The following is a 23,456-nucleotide window of genomic DNA, read 5'->3' on the forward strand; positions in this document are numbered from 1 at the left end:
TCCTGCCTTCAGGACATCTCCATCTGGATGTCCGCCCGCCACCTAAAGCTCAACATGTCGAAGACTGAGCTCCTTGTCTTCCCTCCCAAACCTTGTCCTCTCCCTGACTTTCCCATCTCTGTTGACGGCACTACCATCCTTCCCGTCTCACAAGCCCGCAACCTTGGTGTCATCCTCGACTCCGCTCTCTCATTCACCCCTCACATCCAAGCCGTCACCAAAACCTGCCGGTCTCAGCTCCGCAACATTGCCAAGATCCGCCCTTTCCTCTCCATCCAAACCGCTACCCTGCTAATTCAAGCTCTCATCCTATCCCGTCTGGACTACTGCACTAGCCTTCTCTCTGATCTCCCATCCTCGTGTCTCTCTCCACTTCAATCCATACTTCATGCTGCTGCCCGGATTATCTTTGTCCAGAAACGCTCTGGACATATCACTCCCCTCCTCAAAAACCTCCAATGGCTACCGATCAATCTGCGCATCAGGCAGAAACTCCTCACCCTGGGCTTCAAGGCTCTCCATCACCTCGCCCCCTCCTACCTCACCTCCCTTCTCTCCTTCTACTGCCCAGCCCGTACCCTCCGCTCCTCCACCACTAATCTCCTCACTGTACCTCGCTCTCGCCTGTCCCGCCATCGACCCCCGGCCCACGTCATCCCCCGGGCCTGGAATGCCCTCCCTCTGCCCATCCGCCAAGCTAGCTCTCTTCCTCCCTTCAAGGCCCTGCTGAGAGCTCACCTCCTCCAGGAGGCCTTCCCAGATTGAGCCCCTTCTTTCCTCTCCCCCTCGTCCCCCTCTCCATCCCCCCGCCTTACCGCCTTCCCCTCCCCACAGCACCTGTATATATGTATATATGGTTGTACATATTTATTACTCTGTTTATTTATTTATTTATTTATTTTACTTGTACATTTCTATCCTACTTATTTTATTTTGTTGGTATGTTTGGTTCTGTTCTCTGTCTCCCCCTTTTAGACTGTGAGCCCACTATCGGGTAGGGACTGTCTCTATGTGATGCCAATTTGTACTTCCCAAGCGCTTAGTACAGTGCTCTGCACATAGTAAGCGCTCAATAAATACGATTGATTGATTGATTGATTGATTGGAATAGGGCAGATGATGTCCAAACACAAAGCTTCCATGAGTTCTGAAACATTTCTCCACATATAACAGGCATTTTCTCAGCTCATGAGGAAACCAATCTGAGTTGACTCTCTCGATTTTCCAAAGTTTCTAGAAAAAGGGGCTTCTTACCCACACATTTTCTTTGTTGTTCGTTAAACTTGTATCCCTCGTAGCAGATACAGGTATACCTCACTGGTAAATTAATGCAGTGTCCTGCTCCACAGATATCGGGGTTCACTGAGCACTCATTGATTTCTAAAAAAAAAAAAACAAAGAAAACACACTAAATAAACTCTACAATTGTCATTGTCCATGCTTGTACTGCATATTAATGACTGACGGACTAGCAAACCCTTTCAAACCCAAGCCCTAGAGACTCCATTCATTAATCCAACAATTTCCCAGTTGGCCCTAGAAATCTCAGCCATCTTTTCCCAGATCTTTCTGGAGCGTCTACCAGGATTCCACAGACACCACAAGCCCATATAAACAGTCTGAGACAACAGCTGTGCTGTGGTGAAAATGAATTTACAGGGGAGCTGCATTTCCCTAAATACAGTGTACTAGGGGAACCGACACAGGCCCAATCCTGAAAGTTGGTTTGGCCCAATCCAACCCCTGGGATTGTTGGGGGCTCTTCCATTCTGAAATGAAACAGAACCAAGGGGGCTCTCTGGAAACTGTAGACTCAGTGATAGGGGTTAATGTGGGGTCAGACAATACAGGGATATTTGGGGGTGGGGGTGGACGACGTTGAGGTTTCAATAAGAGGGAAAACAGGTGTCTTGTGGTCGCTAGAACTCCAATTGACATTTTGCAGAGTAAGGGATATTAAATCCAATCCTGACCAAATGCAAGTTGAGAAATAATCGGCTGCTGCTTTATCTTGATCCTGGAGTTTCAAACTAATACCAAATTCCCCTCCACTCTCTGACTCATATTGTTATTTACTATTCCTGTGTGGAGTTTAGACAGCTGGTGCAATTCATCCCAAGAGTGACTGCATTTCAACAGAAAGCACGTGACTTAATCTCTGAAAAATCACCTGGAGACCCTTTGGGATGAAAGGTTGTGTGTTGTGCGGGGAACTTCCAGCTCTTGGCAATCCATATATGCCTCCTTTGCAACAGGAGAGTCAATTTTCTAGCAGTTAATATATTGTCAGTTGAAGGAGAAAGAAATAAATCTCAGTTCAACAATAAGAGGCTGGGAGACAATATTATTCTTTTAAAGAAGGTATTTCTAAATAGCCAAATGGAGACGGGGCCATCCACATCACCCTGGTTTTCAGTGACCATCAGAACCTTGGGGTGTCCGGTGGAGGAACTGAAGTGCCAAGGCTGACCCACCACAGAAGGGTGATCTATAACTGTCGCCATTAGTTTGGGGATGTGCCTAATACCAGAATAGACTGTGAAATCGTCCCTCTAGACTATACACTCCTTGTGGGTAGGGAACATGTCTTCCGACTCTTGTTTTATTGTATTCTCCCAAACACTTAGTATGGTGCTCTGCACATAGTGCCATCGATTGATTGATTGATTAACCAGTCAACTAGCATGGGGATCTATCAATCAAATCAATGGTGTTTACTGAGAGTCTACTGAGTGCTGAGTCCTGTACTAAGCACAACAGAAGAAAAACACACTTTCCCTCTCCTCAAGGAGGTTACAGTTAAATCGGGGAAGACACAGACAAATGTCATTTACAAATAATGGAAGCAGGATGGGTAACAAGGATAACCTAAATGTCAGTATGAATATGTCAAGTTGAAATATCCGAATAAATAATTGGATATATATTGTCTCCTTCCTACATCTCCTTTAAAACCTGGAAAATCATCGATGGAAAGTAACACCCCGTACAGTGGGGATGTCAAATTTGACCAGTCTTCTTTACTGAATGGATATTTGCTAAATGCACCAGTGACCAGTACACTGAATGGGAGATAGTGTAAGCAAAAGTCCCAAGTACTTTATGACAGTTGTCATGACAACGCGATGCATCAACCATTAAGGATCATAGTCCTGGTCTTTTGACAGAATACTAGAGTTTAAACTTTCAAATGGATTGTTGGAGCATCCTCAGAATGAGCAATACTGTGTGATCTGGGCGACACTTTTTTGGTATTCATTAAGCACTTACTATGTGCCAGGCACTGTACTGAGTGCTGGAGTACACACAAGGTTGAACATAGTCCATGGTCCACATGGGGTCACAATCTTAATTGTAATCTTAATTTACACATAGAAGGGAAGTGACTTGCTCAAGGTCACGCAGCAGACAAGTGGTGGAACTGGAATTAGAACCCAGGTCCTCTGACTCCCAAGCCTGCGCTCTTTCCACTGCTTCCCAGTGTAATCTTAGGTAGAAAACAGCCATAAGTTACCTGGGTTTCATGGTTATATGTTGTAGTGATTCATTTTTTTTCCTATGAAAACCCTTACCCCTATAGCCTGATAAGAAATTTAGAGAGGGGATTTAGAGTTGGGGAAGGAGGAACTAGTGGGTCAGCAACAAGGAATCTTGAGTTCCATTTTTTCCCTAACATTTACATAAACAGAATAAATTATTCATTGTTCTTTTCCATTTTACCATAGCCTAACTTCAGTGCAGTATTCTCTCACCATTTTCTTGCCTCTAATATCAACTTGTAACTTTTCTTCAAGGATTTGATTCTATCTCATTTGAAGTTTGGTTGACATAAGAGTCACAAAGCACTTCGGTTTGGAAAACATGATGAAGGGGTTATGCCACACTAGTCTACAGCACAGAAATATGAGGTCTTCGTATAATGTGAAAGATTTTGCAAGATTATGACTGGAGAATAAATTGGGATCACAAAAACAATGAATGCAAGCTTCCCTTCTACGTGTAAATGAAAATTTCTAGGATTGTGATTACATTAGAACAGGATATTTTCTATTCCAAAGTTCATGAACATATCTTAAGTCATTTCCTTTAGCATAATCTCCAACCTTATACCCCTATCCTGAGGGAACAAAGACTCTGAGGCTTGGGAAACGGCTAAGAAGTTTGGCTATTCTTAGTCTTGGGAACTCAGTAGATGTCACGCAAGGTCTAATGTATACCTGCAAAGCCGATTTCCAGGGTCTCACATTTGCAACTGTACATATTCTGTCAGCTCGAGTCCAAGCCCATCTGCATCTAATTTCAAGCCTAGCATGCTGAAAATGTATTCCAAGACTTAAAAATGCATTTTGTTAAGATTCCTAAATTTACGCAAGATAAACTGCCAATATCACCTTGTATTGTACCATGAAGGCATGATTTAAAGAACAGCAGTTATCTCCGTCGCATTTTCTTGTCCGAAAAACTGTGTGACATGTTATCAGAGTTTGTTGACTGAAACCATTATAGAGATGTTTAGTTGAAGTCGGACACTCTGCATAGAGAAGCAGCATGGCTCAGTGGAAAGAGCCCGGGCTTTGGAGTCAGAGGTCTTGGGTTCGAATCCCAGCTCCGCCACATGTCTGCTGTGTGACCTTGGGCAAGTCACTTAACTTCTCTGAGCCTCAGTTACCTCATCTGTAAAATGAGGATTGACTGTGAGCCCCATGTGGGACAACCTGATCACGTTGTAACCCCCCCGTGCTTAGAACAGTGCTTTGCACATAGTAAGAGCTTAAGAAATGCCATCATTATTATTTATTTCCTACATTTGTAGACTAACTGCGCAGGGCCACAGATTGAAAATGTTAGTCCTGGCTAGGCTTAGAAGACAATGTATTGCATTAGATACTAAATGATGCACTCATGGTCTCAGGAACAAAATAAACTGAATGTTTCCATTCTCAGTCCGTTCTTCCACACATAAAAAAAAAACCCCGAGAGAGTTTCACAACATAATAGAGGAGTGGAATTTAAGAGAATCAGGTGGCTCTAGGGTTAGTCCAGCAAACCCACGGTAGGGCTCCAATTATTATTATTATTATTATTATTATTATTAATATTATTAATAATAATAATAACATTTGTTAAGCACTTACTATGTGCAAAGCACTGTTCTTAGCACTGGGGAGGATACAAGGTGATCAGGTTGTCCCACGTGGGGCTCACAGTCTTAATCCCCATTTTACAGATGAGGTAACTGAGGCACAGAAGTTAAGTGATTTGCCCAAGGTCACACAGCTGACAAGCAGCAGAGCCGGGATTTGAACCCATGACCTCTGACGCCCAAGCCCGTGCTCTTTCCATTGAGCCACACTCCATCCATTCATTCATTCATTCATTCAATCAATCATATTTATTGAGAGCTTACTGTGTGCAGCGCACTGTACTAAGCGCTTGGGAAGTACAAGTTTGCAACATATAGAGATGGTCCCTATCCAACAGCGGGCTCACAGTCTAGAAGGGGGAGGGGAGGGCTTCTGGCCACTCTCCACTTTGGTCCAGCCATTCTGGGTTAATGTATGAATTATAATTAGTTGTATGTATCTCTTCCTGGTTAACAGCATAAGTTCTTTCTGCTCAGGGAACGTGTCTCTTTCTTCCATGGAACTTTTCCCAAGTGCTTAGAAAAGTGCATTGGACCCAGTTGGAACTCAGTAAATAGTACTACAATTCCCACGGAGAAGTCGACGATGGCTGAGGTTTCTTGGGGCTCTTTAAGGTGATCACCAACCCACTAGTCTTCGCATCCCATAATAAAGGGGATCATAAAGACATAAGCCTCGACATGAGTGCAGGGAGATAATGATCTGCTGCCCCGAGCTGATTAAAGCCCCACTTCCCATCAGGAACAGACCATCCCTGGCCTGAGGGAGAAAATGGGAACTCTCTACTGCTAGTTGGCAGACATATCCGGGCCTTTTTAAGTTCCTGGATTTCAAAGTGTATATGTCCAAATCTGGAAAGACTACTACTGAAATCGCTGCCATAAGGCTCCCATCAAAATCCATGTGGAACCGAGTATGTTCACTTGAAAACTTTTTTACAGCTATTTAAATCAGAGAAATCTCTGACCATGTCACACCATTAGAGACATATTGAAATTAAATCATAAATTTAAATGCAAACGGATGTTCTGGTTACATTTAGAATTCCTCCTCTTGGCACACACATCTTGATTTTTATCCCACTGCCCAAGGACAACTTTATATATACATTTTATCCTACTTATGGAATATTCCACGAAGGATATTTTGCCATAGAAGTAGGAGCCCAGTAAAATAGTAAATGAAACAAATTTTTGAAAACAAAACCACATTTTCAGTTTCAACTTGAGTTTCCCCAGGAAGACATAGTCATGGCCAAAGATCTAATGACAGATTCTATTCCTCTATCCTTGCCAAACTCCAAGTCAGGTGACTTTAGTTTGCCTTCCTAAAAAATTTTTCATTTAATGAATTTACTTCCTACTGCAATAGACCAACTATATTAATTCTGCTACAGCCTGAGGCTGTAACACATCATCCCAAGATCGTGACTGTTCCATTTTCATCTTGGGGATTGGGAGAGCGGAGAGGGGAGGGGTGAGTGTGCAATTATCTCCTGCCAGCATCTTGGACCCCATACTACATGACCCAGAATGCTTTTTGAATTTAAATTACAATGCACTGAGTGTGATCCAGCCCTCGAAGGGACCCACGACCTCTAAGTGAGCAAAAGCAGCTGGAGTCCAAAGGCAAAGATAGAGTGATCACTGTCACCAGGGCTACATAGTTCTCTAAAATTGACTCCCAAATCCATGACTCTCCCAGCCACATTGGAACGGATGTGCAGGCTAATTGCCCTTGGAGGCAGCAGTAGGAGCAGTGGTATCACCATGGATAGGGAAGTCTCTTTCCCCCCTTCCCACTCTTCTTTGATATAGCCTTACACCATTCTTGACCTCCCCAACTCTCAGCAACCTACATCCTAATGCCACCTCTGCCCACCATTTGTTAATCTCCTATTCTGGCTGGTGTCACAGATAATTTGTTGTATTTTCATTCATTCTATTTACTGGGCTGAAGCCCAACCCTGGGAACTCTCAGGCCTGGTAAGGGATTTTGGTTGAGGACTCCCTACCTCCTCTCTTTAAATAATATTTGTCATCCTCAGCAAATAGATGCCCCAAAGCTGAAAAAATATCAGTGCCAAAGAGAGGTGCGAGCCTGGATAATGGAACACCAGCCTCAACCCAAGGGGTGCGAGTGAGCATAAACATCCCTCCCCACCACTACTGCGATTCCACCCTCTCCTTCCTCCAACCCCCAATATCTCAATCAATCAATGGTATTTATTGAAGGCTTATTGCAGAGCACTGTACTAAGCACCTGGGCGAGTACAATACAACAGAAGTAGCAGGCATGTTCCATGTCCAAAATGAGCTTACAGTCTAAAGGGGGAGATGGACATTAATATGAATAAGTCATTTATAATATACAATTTTAAAGATAGGTGCATATGTGCTGTGTGGTTGGGGGAAAGGAATCAAGTGTTCAAAGGTCACAGACTGAAGTGCAGAAGGGAGAGGGATTCGGGGAAAAGAGGACTTAATCGGGGAAGGCCCATCAATCAGTGGTATTCATTGAGTGCTTACTGTGTGCTGAGCACCATACTAAGCCCTAGGGAGATTACAGAACAGAAGAGCAGATAGGCACGTTCCCTGTCCACAAGGAGATTAGAGTCTACAGGACGAGCTTACAGTCTGGAGGACAAGTTTGCCTTCTGGATGATGAGTTTATAGTCTAGAGGGAGGACAGTCTAGAGGACTCACTGCTTTGGGAAAGGGAACTTTGTCATTGCACACAAAATCAGAGCCTGGCAGCCCTCCCTTGAGGTCTGAACCCGATCAATAATTTGACCTGCTGTTGCTTGTCACCGGCCCTGCTGATTATTCAGGCACTCAGTCCCGAGAGGGTCTTCTCCTCCGCACATTGGAACCACACTGTGAGCTGACCCATACCTGTTACTTGTGTAGGTGCAATCACTTGGCTGGCGCTTGAAGTGGACACCTCGGGAGCTACTTCTACCGGCACGGGAGGCGATGTTTTTTCAATCACTACTGTTCAGCAATTGGATGGGAGAGGAGGAAGTGGACATGACACAAGACAGTTATATGGCTTGCAGATCCGATTTCCCAAACAACGATCATCTTACTAACTCTTTCTAACTAATCTGATGATCCACAACCCCAGCTTCCAAGTTCTAATCCAAAGGTGGCCACCAGTACTTGATGATCCTGTCTGATGGCCTGGGTCACTTGGGGAAGAGAGGGTCAGAGGAAAGACAGTGGAGACCCCTCAGATGCAGAAGTATGATGAGGAAGATCAGACATGAAATGGCCTAAAAACCAGTAGCCAAAAAGAATCATGCTGCACCCCTTTCTCCATTGAGAAAGAAGAAAAACTGAAACCATGTTCCCATTCACAGTTTTTTATCTGTTGATGAACACAGAAAGCAGAGTTGGAACAGGTCCCCTCTCTCTCCTCTATAGTGGTTTAACCGACACACCTTAGGAAGAAGTAATCATGATCTAGTTCAAATATGATCTACTTTTGGGGAAGCAGCATGTTGTAGTGAATAGAGCATGGTTCTGGGAATCAAAAAAGTCATGGGTTCTAGTCTTGGCTCTGCCACTTGTCTGCTGTGTGGCCCTGGGCAAATCACTTCACTTCTTTGTGCCTCAGTTACCTCTTCTGTAAAATGTGGACTGAGGCCCCATGTGGGATAGGGACTGCTTTCAACCCAATTTGCTGGTATCCACCCCAGCGCTTAATATGGTGCCTGGAACAAAGTCAGTGCTTAACAAACACCACAATTATTATTATTACTATCATTATTATTATTACTTTTGAGGGTTCAACAGACCAAGGCATCAATGAAATTGATGAGAGGGACAGTTCATTCATTCTTCACTTACCTCATACCTTTGTATGAGGTACCTTTGTAAAGAACTCCTGCATGCACATACAACAGCACTAAGTTGCGCTGCTTTTGTCTGCTCCCACATACAAGTCCTAGGACCCTTCAGCCCCTGTCTGAATGATCATGTCCCCTATGCCTGGGATCCATTCCCATTCTGTTCTCTGCTCCATGTCAGAACGTGAGGCCAATGCATTGTGTGCATGAGGGACAACTGTTGATTTTGAGAGCAGGGACCAAAAGGGGTGAGGGATTTTAGGTGGGGATGAGGACTGGGACTGGCTTCAAAGACCCATTAGTCCAGAAAGCCATCATTGCGGGTATTTTCCACCTTGCTGGAGATCTGGACTGAGCAAGTCTGGGAAGCTAAGCTGATACTGCTGTGGGGACCGTCGGCTCCATCACCCCGCGGTGGAGTGCCAAGGTAGGTAAAATGAAGTCATGGGTACTGAAGGGGATAACAGGATAGGAAGAGCTAAAGCTGTCAAAGAAAAAGGAGTGCAAGTTCCCAGATAGAACTAGCTATAAGTCCAGTCAGACTGGGTCAAGAGATGACCTGAGGTAATTACTTTATTGCAATTTCTTTACTGAAACCTTGTACAGCTACGGCAGGAATATGAGAAGAGTCTAGCAGAGAAATGGAGGACAGAGGGAGGGAGCACTGGGGGAAGCAACATGACCCAGGGGGAAGAACACAGGCCTGGAAGCAAAAGACTGGGCTCTAATCTGGCTCTAACACTTGCTTGATATGTGGCCTTGGTCAAGTTATTGTTTTTAATGGTGTTTATTAAGCACTTACTATTTGCCTGGCATTGTAATAAGTGCTGGAGTAGCAACAGTATAATCAGGTTGGACACAGTTCCAATCCCAAATGGGGTTCACAGTCAATCTCCATTTTACAGATGAGGGAATTGAGGCACAGAGAATCTAAATCACCAAGGTCACACAGCAGTCAAGTGGCCGAGCCGGGATTAGAACCCAGGTCCTTCTGACTCCCAGGACCGTGCTCTATCCCCTAGGCCATTCTTCTTCTCATTATCATTTCATTATTCTCTGCCTTAATTTCCTCATCAGTAAAATGGGGATTCAATACATGTTCTTTTTACATGATATTTGTTAAGTGCTATACTAAACACTACGGTAGATACAAGATTATTAGGTTGGAAACAGCTCATATCCCACATAGGGCATATAGTCTTAATCCATTTACAGATGAGGTAACTGAGGCACAGAGAAAAGTGACTTGAACAAGTTCAACAGCAGGTAAATGCCAGAGCCAGGATTAGAAGCAGCATGGCCTGATGGCAAGAGCCCGGGCTTGGGTGGCAGAGGTCGTGGATTCTAATCCCGACTCTGCCACTTGTCTGCTGTGTGACCTTGGGCAAATCACTTAACTTCTCTGTGCCTCAGTAACTCATCTGTAAAATGGGGATTAGACTGTGAGCCCCACATGGGACAATCTGATTACCTTGTATTTACCCCAGTGTTTAGAACAGTGCTTGGCACATAATAAGAGCTTAACAAATACCAGAATTATTATTATCATTATTATCATTAACCCCGGTCATCTGACTCCCATGATTTCCTCTAGACTGGGCTGCTTCCCTCCTATTTAGATTGTGAACCCCATGTGGGACAGGAACTGTTTCCTGCCTGATTATACCAAATCTACCTCAATGCTTGGTAAAGTGTTTGGGACAAAGTAAGTACTTAACATATACCACAATTATTATTATTATTATTATCATCACTGACCAAGAAATAGGGGCAAAAGAAACTGGAGGGTAAACCATGTCAATTGCCACCAACTGGGAGCACCAGGGATCTGATCTCATTTTTCAATCCCATCCCACACTGTTTACCTGTTCTAGATTTTCAACGTCTCCAGGGCTCCAGGCCTTGGGACAAACTACAGAGAAGCCCGTTCCTATTTAATAATAATTTTGGTATTTGTTAAGTGCTTACTATGTGCAGAGCACTGTTCTAAGCGCTGCGGAGGATACAAGGTGATCAGGTTGTCCCATGTGGGGCTCACAATCTTAATCCCCATTTTGCAGATGAGGTAACTGAGACACAGAGAAGTTAAGTAGATTTGCCCAAAGTCACACAGCTGACAAGCGGTGGAGGCAGGATTTGAACCCATGACCTCTGACTCCCAAGCCCATGCTCTTTCCACTGTCATGCTGCTTCTCTATTTCCGAACTATCCCCCATTTCAACTGAAACTGACTTTCATAGGATAGGGTTTTCCATAATAAAAGCATCGCTGGGCAAGGAGAAACAAAGCCTGGGTCTTTCTAAAACTATTACTGTATTTCCTCTGAAAGCTGTCTAAACAAACAAGGATACCCTTAGTTTGGATCCTTATTTTACCCTGACTTCCATAAATTTGTGACTCATGATGAGCCACTGCATCTTGACACCTAAGGAACATGGAAGTTAGCCTCTTTTTCTCTGACTCAAAATGAATAATCTGTCCTCCACATGAGTCAAAACGGGTTACCTGGAAATTGTGGGCGCAGGTTGATGGTTGAAATGCCCGGAGAGAGCTGCGGCTGACCAGGTTCTAAGACGGTTTTCTCTTGATCCAGTGAAACCAATTCCTAGGCAAGATTGGAAGTGAGAGGTTACAAACATGAAAAACTAAACGAGGTGCAAAAAAATTCCCTAGGACAGCCTGTCTTACCCAGAGTTTTTCATAAATCTTAGGAAAACCAGCATTTCAGGCATTAACAATGTTTCTTATCATCACAAGAGGAAGAATCTTTTTGCTTTATTTTTAAAACATGCTCTGTCCATAATAAATATGACAGATTAACAGAGATAGAACTAGGGCTTTGAGAGAGGACAATGGCTGTGAAAGGCAATTTCAACTAGAATTTACTGGAAGGGAGCCCTCTGGCCACCTAGAGAGTCCCCAGATGTGTGGTCCTAAAGACTCTTTTTCAAGTCTCTCTAGGAAATTAGTTGTCAGGGGCAACTCAATGTTTGGCTAGTCCATTGTGAGCCCTGCAGACAGAGGAAAGGGATGGTCCCCAGGAATCACCAGGTCTAAGGAAACACGGGGAGAGGGAACTGCACAAAACTAGAAGCTGCCCTGGGCCAGTTGTATGAAATAGGGGCCATCAATCAAAGGTATTTATTGCGCCTGTACTGTGTGCAGAGCACTGTACTAATCACTTGGGAGACTGCAATACAACTGGGTTGATAGAAACACTCCCTGCAGTTGCAGAAAACTGTCAGAGGTGCAAAAAGATCTAGTTACACTGTGGATTAATCATAAAAGCACCCAGAAAGAAGTGAAGTCCTTCAGAACCTGGAGAACCTCAGAGGAGTCCTCTAGACTGCAAGCTTCTTGTGGACAGGGAATGTGTCTGTTGTACTAGTCCAAGTGCTTAGTTCGGTGCTCTGCCCACAATAAGCACTCTGTAAATATGATTGGTGGATTGATATGGCCCTTTATTTTTGAGTTTTGTGGGGCAGCTTCCTGTTACCTTCCTTCCTTATATTTCTTCTTCCTCCCCCAAGTTTTCAATCCCTGCAGCCTCAGAAATAAGACTGGTCCCTTACAGTGCAAGAGGAGAGTCACTGCGCCATGCCCTTACATCCCTTCATTCCCAGCTCAGACCTACTGGCCCTACCGTAGTTTAGGGTCAGCGTTCTACCCCATTCCTTTCATGGAGTACACAATCTTCTGGGAGCACATACCCATGGAGAGATGCACGAAAGCAGTAATAATAATAATAATTCATAACAATATTTTTGGTATTTGTTAAGTGCTATGTGCCAAGCACTGTTCTAAGCACTGGGGTAGATACAAGTTAATCAGGTAGGGCACAGTCCATATCCCACATGGAGCTTATAGTCTTAATCCCCATTTTACAGGATGAGGGAACTGAGGCACAAAGGAGTTAAGTGACTTACCTAAGGTCACACAGCAGACATGTGGCAGAGCTGGGATTAGAACCCAGGTCCTACTGAATCCCAGACCCATGCTCTAGCCACTAAGCAACACTGCTTCCTGACCTTTGCCATTAACTGTAAATTCAATAAGATCGAAAAGCTCAAGCACCTGAAGAAACCTTAGCTGGGAACCCCAGCTTCACACTTCGGTGCCCTCATTATGTCTGAAACTTGCCTCCATGCCCAAGTTTCTGCATGGAGGACCACAATATTCATGAATACTTGAGGGATTTGATTTCCCTCTCTCTCCTCTTACCGCAAGAGATCAGGCCCCAGGGAGATCCAAGCATTCAAGGGAGGGGCTTACTAGTTCACAAAACCCTGGGGCCAATGCTAAAATAAACTGGTCCTGACTGGGAAAGTGTCAGTTTTCCTCTGGATGAGTTGTCAATCCTCTGGTAACAAGCCGCTCTGCCAGTTTACGGCCACAATGGGATGCTGCCAAATGCGCTGAGACAAATTATCCCAATGAACAAAGTTGCCAGATATGCAGTTTTGAGGATAGAGGAGACTGACTTCTGTTCTGTTCTCTCCCTGCTTCCCCCTTTGGCCTGAGGGACTTGTTATTTGTCACTTAAACAGGTGGTTGCTTTCCATCCCATGGATGGATGCTTTTTCAGGATTTCAGTGAATCTTTTCTTAGCTGTCTAGTTTTTCTCTTGCACAAAAAGGAACAGATTAACCAACTCCAGAGCACTGAGGGGGAAAAAAACAGGTATGGAGGCAAAGAGACAATATGAATAAATTACGGATGTGAATGTAAGTGTCGCAGGGCTGAGGGAGGGGTGAATAAACAGTGCAAATCAAAGTGCAAGGGTGATCCAAAAAGGAGTGAGAGAATAAGAAATGAGGGATTAGTTGGGAAAGCCTCTTGGAAGAGATGTGGCCTTAATAAGTCTCTGAAGGTAAGGAGAATGATCATCTGTCAGAAATGAAGAAGGAGGCCATTCCAGGAGAGAGGCTGGAAAAAAAAAGAACAACTTGGGAATGGAGGCTTGTTTCAAGCATAATGAGGGCACTAAAGAGTGGAGCTGGGGTTCCCAGCTAAGGTTTTCTCAGGTGCTTGGGGTTTTCAATTTTACTGAATTTACAATTAATTGCAAAAACCAGGAAGCAGAGCACAGGCCTGGGAATCAGTAGGGCCTGGGTTCAAATCCCAGCTTTACCACACCTCTGCTGTGTGACCTTGGGGGGAATGGGGGTGGGGTGTACGGAGCCTGAGAAGAAAAGGGGTCCAGCCACTGGTCATATTCTTATAATGAGTCAGGGGCTCCTCCATTTTCATTCTGGAAAAGGTGAAGAGAGAGGGGAGAGTGGAGAAAGGAAGAGCACTTAATATAGTGCTCAAGCACTTAGTACAGTGCTCAAGCGCTTAGTACTGTGCTCTGCACACAGTAAGCGCTCCATAAATTTGACTGAATGAAGAGCAGCCCAGTTGGAGTTAGGAGAGGGGTTGGGATGCTCTCCCACACTCTTCATTTGGATGCCTGTGGGCAGGAAGAATAGGGCAGCATAGTCCCACATGCTGACACCAATAAATGACTCAGGCTCCTTGAAATGAAAGATCACGGATTAGGGGTCCGGGTGTTTCCTCGCTCTGTAAAAGTCTTTAGCTCCTGAGTGTGGACTTGCATTTTTAACAGGGTTGAAGGTGAATCCACAAGAAACTGCTCTGAAGCATCAGGTGTCTTGCGCCTCACAACTGAAACCATTAAAGCCTTGGTGCAGCTGGGTCACATCTTGGCACTGACACCCAAGGAATTCAAACCTTTCTGTGCTGGGGGATTGAGAGGAACAAAGTCATTTTAAGGGAAAAGTGCAATCGTAACACCTGGAGGAAAGGTTTCTCTCAGTAAACAAAAATATTTCATATGGATGATCACATCAATTCTCAAAATGCCTTGCCCGAGGTAGAAAGCAGGTAACAACGATTTCTCCCCTGCTCTAGGAAGGGAACCAGCAGGTCCGAGAATACTCCAGAGTCCTGACCCGTCTGAAAATGCTGACTTCTGACTGCCCCTACCATATTTAGAGAAGCAAAGCCTGGCTTTGTGGAACATGTAGCAATGTTTACCTTGAATTTATGGGTTGAAATGCTCCTTGAGGAAGGCATTTCCATCTCTGGTGTTATCTGAAGGGCAAAGAATGGCTGCTCAAACTCCAGCAGCACCAAGTGGAATATTCAGTTGTGGATTTTAGGATGCATTTCATTAACCACACTCTCCCAAGCACAGAGGACAGTGCTCTGCACACAGTAAGTGCTCAGTAAATTTGACTGAATAATTTATTTTAATGTCCATCTCTTCATCTGGACTGTAGGCTAGAACATGTCTACCAACTTTGTTGAATTGCACTTTCCCAAACACTTAGTACAGTGCTCTGCACACAGTTAGTGGGAAGCAGCATGGCTCAGTGGAAAGAGCACGGTCTTGGGAGTCAGAGATCATGGGTTCTAATCTGGCTCCACCACTTGTCGGCTGTGTGACTTTGGGCAAGTCACTTAACTTCTCTGTATCTCAGTTACCTCATCTGTAAAATGGGGATTAAGATTGTGAGCCCCATGTGGGACAACCTGATCACCTTGTATCCCCCAGCGCTTAGAACAGTGCTTTGCACATAGTAAGCTCTTAACAAAGACCATCATCATTATTATTATTGATTTATTGATGGATTAATAACTGTGGTGCCACCATCATAACTAGGGCTTGAAACTCTGGGCAACCAACTCTCCTGGGGTTACTTGGTCTCTGATCCATTTTCCCACTGCCCTGAAGAATTTAAGAATCTATATCCTCTTCTTTCTCGGATTTAGCTTCAGTGTATGTTCCCCTCATCTATCCCGTAAAATGGCACACTCATCTTTCTGTATGAAGATTTCTTCATGCTCTTATGGAATTTCTTAGGGAGAAAATAGGAGCCAAATGAAAGGAAATGAATTATAAATGCCTTACCTTCTCTGGAGGTGCTGTTGCCACTAAAACAAAAAAGAAAGGAAGAGTTTAGTGGGAGAGCAAAGCAAGTGTGTTACAAACCACAAAATCATTTGAACCCACAAAAGCACCAAGACATCCTTGGGATAAAGTTGGATAATCAGAGTTAAATTATTCTACAGGGGTCACACAGTGGTCCTGTACCTCTTGGCAATCTACAGTCCTACCATTAGTCTGTGGTGTTATCCTGAGCATGGACATGGAAATGCAGAACAAGGTATCACTGGGCCTCTCACCATCCAATTTTCAAAAACTAGAGGGTTTCCTGCATTTGCTTTTATCTTATCATATTTTCCAAGCAGTCAAGGATGATTTGAAGAGGAATTTTTAGAGGGTTTTAGTGTCAACGGTGGAGACTTTTAGATGTTTTGTTAACATAGAAATTGCAAATTAGTTAACTCGGACAAGGATTTTGATCAACAAACCACCTTGAGCCCACTAATAATGATAATAATCATAACTGGCATTTGTTAAGTTCTGGGCTAGATCCAAGTTAATTAAGTTGTACAGAGTCCCTGTTCCACATAAGGCTCTCAGTTTAACTAGGAAGAAGAACAGTATTGAATCACCATTTTAAGGATGAGGAAACTGTGGCACAGAGATGTTAAATGACTTGCCCAAAGTTACTCAGCATCAGGCAAGTTGCAGGGCTGGAATTAGAACCCATGTCTTCTGACAATGCTGCTTCTCAATGAATGATAGCTGTTTTTCTGGGGAAGGGCTTAAGGGAAGGAAGTGGTGATGTCTGGTGTTGAAATTCTGTTTTCTCAGGGCCAAACTATTTGCAGTGGCCTATAATTTTATTTCAATGAATCTTTTCTTAGCTGTCTAGTTTTTCCCTTACATAAAAAGGAACAAATTAACCAACTCCAGAATACTGGGAAAAGAAAAATCTAATTTCTATTACATGACTAAAGTTCATTCATTCATTCATTCACTCATTCATTCAATTGTATTTATTGAGCGCTTACTGTGTGCAGAGCACTGTACTAAGCGCTTGGGAAGTACAAGTGGCAACACATAGAGACGGTCCCTACCCAACAGTGGGCTCACAGTCTAGGAGGGGGAGACAGACAACAAAACAAAACATATTAACAAAATAAAATAAATAGAATAGATATGTACAAATAAAATAGAGTAATAAATGCATACAAACATATATACATATATACAGGTGCTGTGGGGAGGGGAAGGAGGTAAGGCAGGGGGGATGGGGAGAGGGAGGAGGGGGAGAGGAAGGAGGGGGCTCAGTCTGGGAAGGCCTCCTGGAGGAGGTGAGCTCTCAGTAGGGCTTTGAAGGGAGGAGGAGAGCTAGCTTGGTTCAGTTAGTTCAGTAATCTCCTCGCTGGTTAGGAAAACAACTGTTTTAAGCCTAATTGAAAATATTTATCTTGAAACATCATCTACTGAGATGCAAAATGGTTCTGTTTTGGGGAGATTTATTTTCCCATTTCACTCATTCAATTGTATTTATTGAGCACTTACTTTGGCAGAGCACTTACAAAGCACTTGGGAGGTGAATTCTAAAAACTTTCCACTTGTTAGAGAGACAGTGGGATTGTTTTAAGGCGGCCCACTGCATGAGATTGAAATGGCGCCTCAATATGAAGATAATACTAACCAATTATTGTGCAAATGATAATCATGCAGTAGTAATAGTAGTAGTAGTAATAGTGTTTATCAAGAGCTTACTGTGTGCAGAACATTGTAATAAGCACTGGGAAAGCACATACAATAACTTTATTAGCTATAATTCCCCTAGAGTTTGCAAGTCATGCTGACCAATAAATGATCAGCTGTGGACAACAGATCAACATCAGCCCCCAAATTGTGCTGGTGAGTAAGCAGCTCTCCCAAAGTAAGAGCCAAACTTTGGGAGATGCATTGACTCCTTAAAATAACTTGGGTGCCATATTGGTCAATTGTCCCTATCCTAAACTTCAGAGTGGCTGGAAAATTTCAATGGGCTTCTTCTGGGGCCAAATGACCTCTAGTGAGCAATTAATTCTCAAGATGAATCTAGATTATTAAGCCCAGTTCTCCTTTGCCAGTGGAGATGCCACATATTTTCATAGAAGACCTGTATATGCAAAGGACAGAGAGGGGAGTTGGATGTAAACAGTAGCAAATGCCCTCTCCATTTCACATGGCACCCCAGTCGTGGACATAATAATAATAATGATGGTATTTTTTAAGCGCTTACTATGTGCCAAGCACTATTCTCACAGATACACTCACAGACCCATATTTTAACACTCCCTTGAGAGTCAGTTATTTCAAAGGCCAGAGCAGGGGTGTGTGGAAGGTTAGGAGATGCTAAGAATGGAAGCTGCCAGCCTCCTTCTCACTTTCTTCCTTCCCTCCTCCTTACCCCACTCCTGCTGCTGGGGGTGAGGGGTCGCGGAGCAATCCCAAGGGTGTGTTCCGTCCTTTACATTGTAACATATTTTAACAACAAAATATACCAAAATATCATTTCCTACATGGGAAACTGAAATCCGGAGAGACCACAAGGAACATCTGAGGTTGGATGGATGGTCAATGTCATCAGTCAGTCGTATTTAATGAATGCTTACTGTGTGGAAACCACTTGAGTAAGAGCTTGGGAGAGTACAGGATAACCGACACCTTCCCTGCCCATAATGAACTTAGGGTCTAGATAGGAAGCGTCAATGTCAGAGTCAACACTCTCTGATGAGTGCTACAAAGATACTTCCCTTACTTTACAGTACTGTTAGTTCCTGCATTTTTACAGGTGCCAACTCTGCCTGCCAACAGCTTTATGACAGCAACAGAACTAACCAACAAGTTTCCAAATGCCCTTCAGGCAGTTTGTTCAGGTCTGCAGACCCTGCAGATGTCTGCAGTGGTCACTGGCTGACTTCACCCATTCAGATGGCGAACCTTAAAATATTACAGAGCTGTCTTTGGTTGGCCAATAACACTCGGGGCACCACTGATTATTCACTAAGAAAAAATTCCCAGAAAAAAAGTGGGAAACTGTGTGGCCTAGTGGAAAGAACAAAGGGTTGGGGGTCAGAGAATTTGGATTCTAATCCCAATTCCACCACCTGTCGGCCGTGTGACCTTAGGCCCATCACTTGACTTCTCTGCGCCTCAGTTACCTCACCAGTGGGGATTAAATCCTCCTCCCTCCCATCTAGCCTGTGAGCCCTCCCTGGGACGGGGACTGTGTCCAACCCTATGACCTTGTATCTGCCCCATCGCTCAGTTCAGTGACTGGCACCTAGTAAGTGCTTAACAAGTACCACTTAAAAAATTAACAAAAGAAGCACAGCTTCTTGGACCAGACTTCTTACGACCCAGCTAGTTCTCAGAGTTTATTGAACCATCAAGGAACTTTGAAAATCCTCCCATGCACAATGCAGGTCATGAAATAAAAGTCCCGAAACAGAGACAGGACTACCAGATCCCATTATGCTTCTCCTCTCTCACCTTCTTGCACAGGGACCTCGGGATCCTTTGGCCGGGAGAAGGTCAGGGCCTCCACGTGGTCTTCCTTGGCTGGGAGGGGTGGAGGGTGAGTACTTTTAGCAACAGGCTGAGTGTTCTTGGGCTTGAAAATAACAGGTCCTTTACCTACACGGTGATGGATTGGTCTGCGTCTATGAACGCCAGAAACTGTATAACCCATTCCACCGGGACAGATTTCCTTAAAAGCAGCTAGATTGGGGATGGGAAAATATTCCTTTTAAAAGTCTAAAAGTGCAATTCTTGACATAAAGGACAATATCATGATGAATAGCTCCACAAATCATCATTCTCATATAGACACGCACATAACATATCAAGACAAAATCAAATGTAAACTAATATACTTGAATGCTACTTCACCTTCATTCACCCATTGAGCTTGGACTTCCCCCTGGTTGATTGGAGCTAATATGCTCGGGCGCAAACACTGTTTTGAAACCCAGTTCAAGTGGTCATTATTTTGTCGGTCTAAAAATGGAACCCCCTTACTCCTGGCCAATCCGCTAAACTCCTGGGGCTTGCCAGATTTTCATTTCCCTGTTCCAATTTCAGGGTCAAAAGTTACCATTTTATACTGCTGCTACTGAACAGTCCTTCCTGCTGAAATTCCCAGGCCTAAACAAATCCTTCAGAAAAGCTCCACTACTCAAGAACCCTTATAAATATAGGGCTCTAAAAATATAGAGCTGTGGTTTACTTATTTTTAAATGGGAACATAGAAAGCTGATATATCTTCTGGAAAATAAAATGCAAAATGAAGTTATTATGGGAAATGAATTTATGTCCATGAAGGATAGAAAGCTGATATATCTTCTGGAAAATAAAACTTAAAATGAACTTATTAAGGGGAATGAATTTATGTCCCTGAAGGACCTTAAGGGCTTTCTATCTAAATGGTGGAAGACCATTTCAACAATGACAACTGTTTCCCTGAAAATGAACTGGCACACAAACATGACCAAACAATGCATATTATGTCTAAGACATGTGAAACTGGTGGCCTCTGTAAGATTATCTTTCAAGGAAATGAATTACTTTCTGCAGGAAGCTTCCAAATGATTATCTCTACCGTACTGTGAATTTCCTGTCTCATTTTAGACCAAGATCCTAGAGCATCATGCATTACTGCTCATGGGACCTTATGCAACTGACAGAAAGATCACACATTTGATTCATCCCTTTGGTTTTTAATACCTAAGGGGCAGGAACCTGCTGATTGGTTACTTTAGAGATAAAAGAAGCATTTTGAGAGCTACCATCACCCTCTGTTCATAAAGGAACCTGCTCCTTCTCCACTCTGCACCTCCTCTCCCCTGAGCCCTGCTTCTCACTGGCCCTACAGAACTAGGTTTAGAGGTCAAAACTAAAGATTCGGGGAGACTCCCTCCCTTTAAACCTACTGATTGACCAAGAAATCTAGACATGGAATTTAATGAGTCAATGTCCTTCCTATAGCAGGCAGTGCATCCAGGCAGAAATGAACAGGATATCGATATCCGGCTTGTGTTATTTTATATCCACGTGATGCAGATCAATTCTACCCAGCACCTTCCCTGAAGTCCTGGAAACGGTGGATTCTAGTCTCCAAACTCTAGAACTTGATCTTTGAAATCAACTTTAACCTGAAGTTGGAAGACCCCTAGTGCCAGATACAAAATGAGGTCAATCACAAAATCGCTTTAGACTTCAAGCGCTGAAGCTTCACTAAGTTCCAAATGGCTCTTTTAAATGTTTTCTACTCCATTAGTTATGATTTTCAATTTTACTGGAACCAGTATTATGACAGTTCTATCCCAAATGGTATTGTATCAAGTGAAAACAGGCGAGTTATCAGGCTTCTTGGCCAGCTGTGATTTCAGTTGAGCACAGAGCTAAGTCCCATCCCCAAGAGCCATATTCGTCTTTAAATGAAGTGGATATGAAAGTTCCCCTACTTTTTTTTCCTGAAATCCATCCAGTTTGGAAAAAACATTATTAAAATCAAATTTGCTACCTTGAACTCTAGATTCAGAACTCCAAGTTTAGTTTGGCAAAATATGATTCCTTTGAAAAATAAGTCTTTTATCCTTTACCCAGACTGTGATGAAAACTTTGTGGTAGGAGGTATCTTTTCATATTTTGCATTTTGAAATATAGGCATGAAAACAACTTCAGTTGATAAAAGCAATTTCTCATAAACATGAAAGGGGGAAAATTTCTGGGGAAAAGACCTAATTTTAAACTTTAACAGCCCCATCGATCCAAACCATGTCTTTCTGTGGAAGCATATAAAGAACCAGATAAAAGTTAAGTAGGTGAGTGATTCCCCAGGTTTAAGCTGGGCTGTTGGAAAGCTTGATAAATCCTCTCAGCCTCACAGCAGCCTATATGTTTTCAGTTGAATGGTAATTTACCATGTGATACCTGCTGGTCTGACACAGCTGATGGCCAGCCAAAGCTTATTTAGTTCACCTGGAAGAGAAGGCATTCATGTGGTTGGACCTGTCCCCCTGTTTTCTCAGGGTAGCAAAGTCCAGGGCAAAAACAACCCTTTCCAGAAGTCCTCCTTTGAGGTGGTAGGGACTAGACACCGGAGCTGGTGAACTCTGGCAAGTGGGGAATTGAAGTGCTATTTCTGAACTTGAAAACTAAGGAGGCGACCGCCAATATGGGAAAGGCAAAATCATCTCCATGAGTTCTTTCCCATTTGAACTTGCTTTTCTGTGGATTCCTATAACATTAGGAAATGTGACTGCTCAAACTCGTAGCAAGTGGAAAAGTTCATCAAAGTACAAACACAGCTTAAACTCCCTGGGTTGTCCAGGACTGAGCCATGGAGTGTACCCTCTCTCATGGCTGAAGCCTGGGCAAACTGAGGCCCTCTCTTACCTGTTCCTGGCACGGGGCACTTCTCACAGAGGGGCCCCCAGGCCTTTCCCACGCTGCAGCAGCACAGCTGCTTGGTGAGTTGAACAGAGAGCGGGTGCATGCACTGCCTCCCGGAACTGACCAGCCGATAACAGGGTCCCTTCTCCTCTGACAGCAGAGGACTATCAGCTGCAGCAAAAGGAGAAATAATGAGAGGATAATCACTGTGATATATTTTCAGCACTTATGAAAGTGCTAAGCCCTGAGGTAATAATGATAATAATAATAATTATGGTATGTGTTAAGCACTTACTATGTGCCAAGCACTGTTCTAAACACTGGGGCAGATAAAAGTTAATCAGGTTGGGCAGTTCCTGTCCCTGCCCCAGGTACATAAATTCAATCAGATCAGACCCAAACCCGAGAAGCAAAACAGGAACAGAGGAGCAGCACGGCCTGCAGGAGACTGGGATTTAGAGGAGTTGGCTTCCAATCCAAGCTTCACCACTTATCTGCTGTATGACTTTAGGCAAGTCACTTCACTTTGCTGTGCCTCAGTTACCTTATGTGTATAGTGGAAAATGAGACTGTGAAACCTAAGCCAGACTAAGCCCCCCTTTTCCTCAGCTTCACCTCCCCATCGCCCCAACCCACTCCCTTTACCCTACCTCCCCCGGGGCTCCACAGCACTTGTGTATATATGTACATATTTATGATTATAATTCTATTTATTTTTATTAATGATGTGTCTATATCTATAATTCTATTTACTTATATTGATGCTACTGATGCCTGTTTACTTGTTTTGATGTCTGTCTCCCCCTCTTCTAGACTGTTAGCCTGTTGTGGGCAGGGATTGCCTCTGTTGCTGAATTGTAATAATAATAATAATGTTGGTACTTGTTCAGCACTTCCTATGTGCCAAGCACTGTTCTAAGCGCTGGAGGGGGGATCCTGAGATGTGGAAAGAAATAGTTGTGTACAGTGCATGTTGTCAACCAAGACATCATGCAACTATCAATAAATCAATTGTATTTATTGTTATTACTATGTGCAGAGCATTTTACTAAGTATTTGGGAGAGTACACTATAACAATATAACAGACACACTCTCTGCCCACAGTGGGCTTACAGCCTACAGAAAGAGACAGACATTTATATAAAT

At 43.6% G+C, this 23,456-nt stretch overlaps 1 protein-coding gene across 8 annotated transcripts in view; it reads right to left on the reverse strand.

Annotated features, from left to right (window-relative positions):
- The window catches only part of LTBP1 (latent transforming growth factor beta binding protein 1), a 438,291-nt gene that overhangs the window by 146,474 nt on the left and 268,361 nt on the right, over positions 1–23,456 (reverse strand). For 3 of the 8 annotated variants that reach the window (XM_038760417.1, XM_038760731.1, XM_038760714.1), the window contains 6 exons: positions 22,313–22,480; positions 19,406–19,474; positions 15,911–15,933; positions 11,500–11,599; positions 8,039–8,137; positions 1,255–1,380 (listed from right to left, as the gene is read on the reverse strand). In XM_038760417.1, coding sequence (XP_038616345.1) covers positions 1,255–1,380; positions 8,039–8,137; positions 11,500–11,599; positions 15,911–15,933; positions 19,406–19,474; positions 22,313–22,480 — 585 coding nt within the window. Of the gene's footprint in view, positions 1–1,254; positions 1,381–8,038; positions 8,138–11,499; positions 11,600–15,910; positions 15,934–19,405; positions 19,634–22,312; positions 22,481–23,456 lie in introns of all 8 variants that reach the window. The other 5 variants (XM_038760335.1, XM_038760658.1, XM_038760584.1 and 2 more) reach the window with 3 other exon arrangements.

This window comes from Tachyglossus aculeatus, chromosome 1 (genome assembly GCF_015852505.1).
Source record: "Tachyglossus aculeatus isolate mTacAcu1 chromosome 1, mTacAcu1.pri, whole genome shotgun sequence".
NCBI lineage: Eukaryota > Metazoa > Chordata > Mammalia > Monotremata > Tachyglossidae > Tachyglossus > Tachyglossus aculeatus.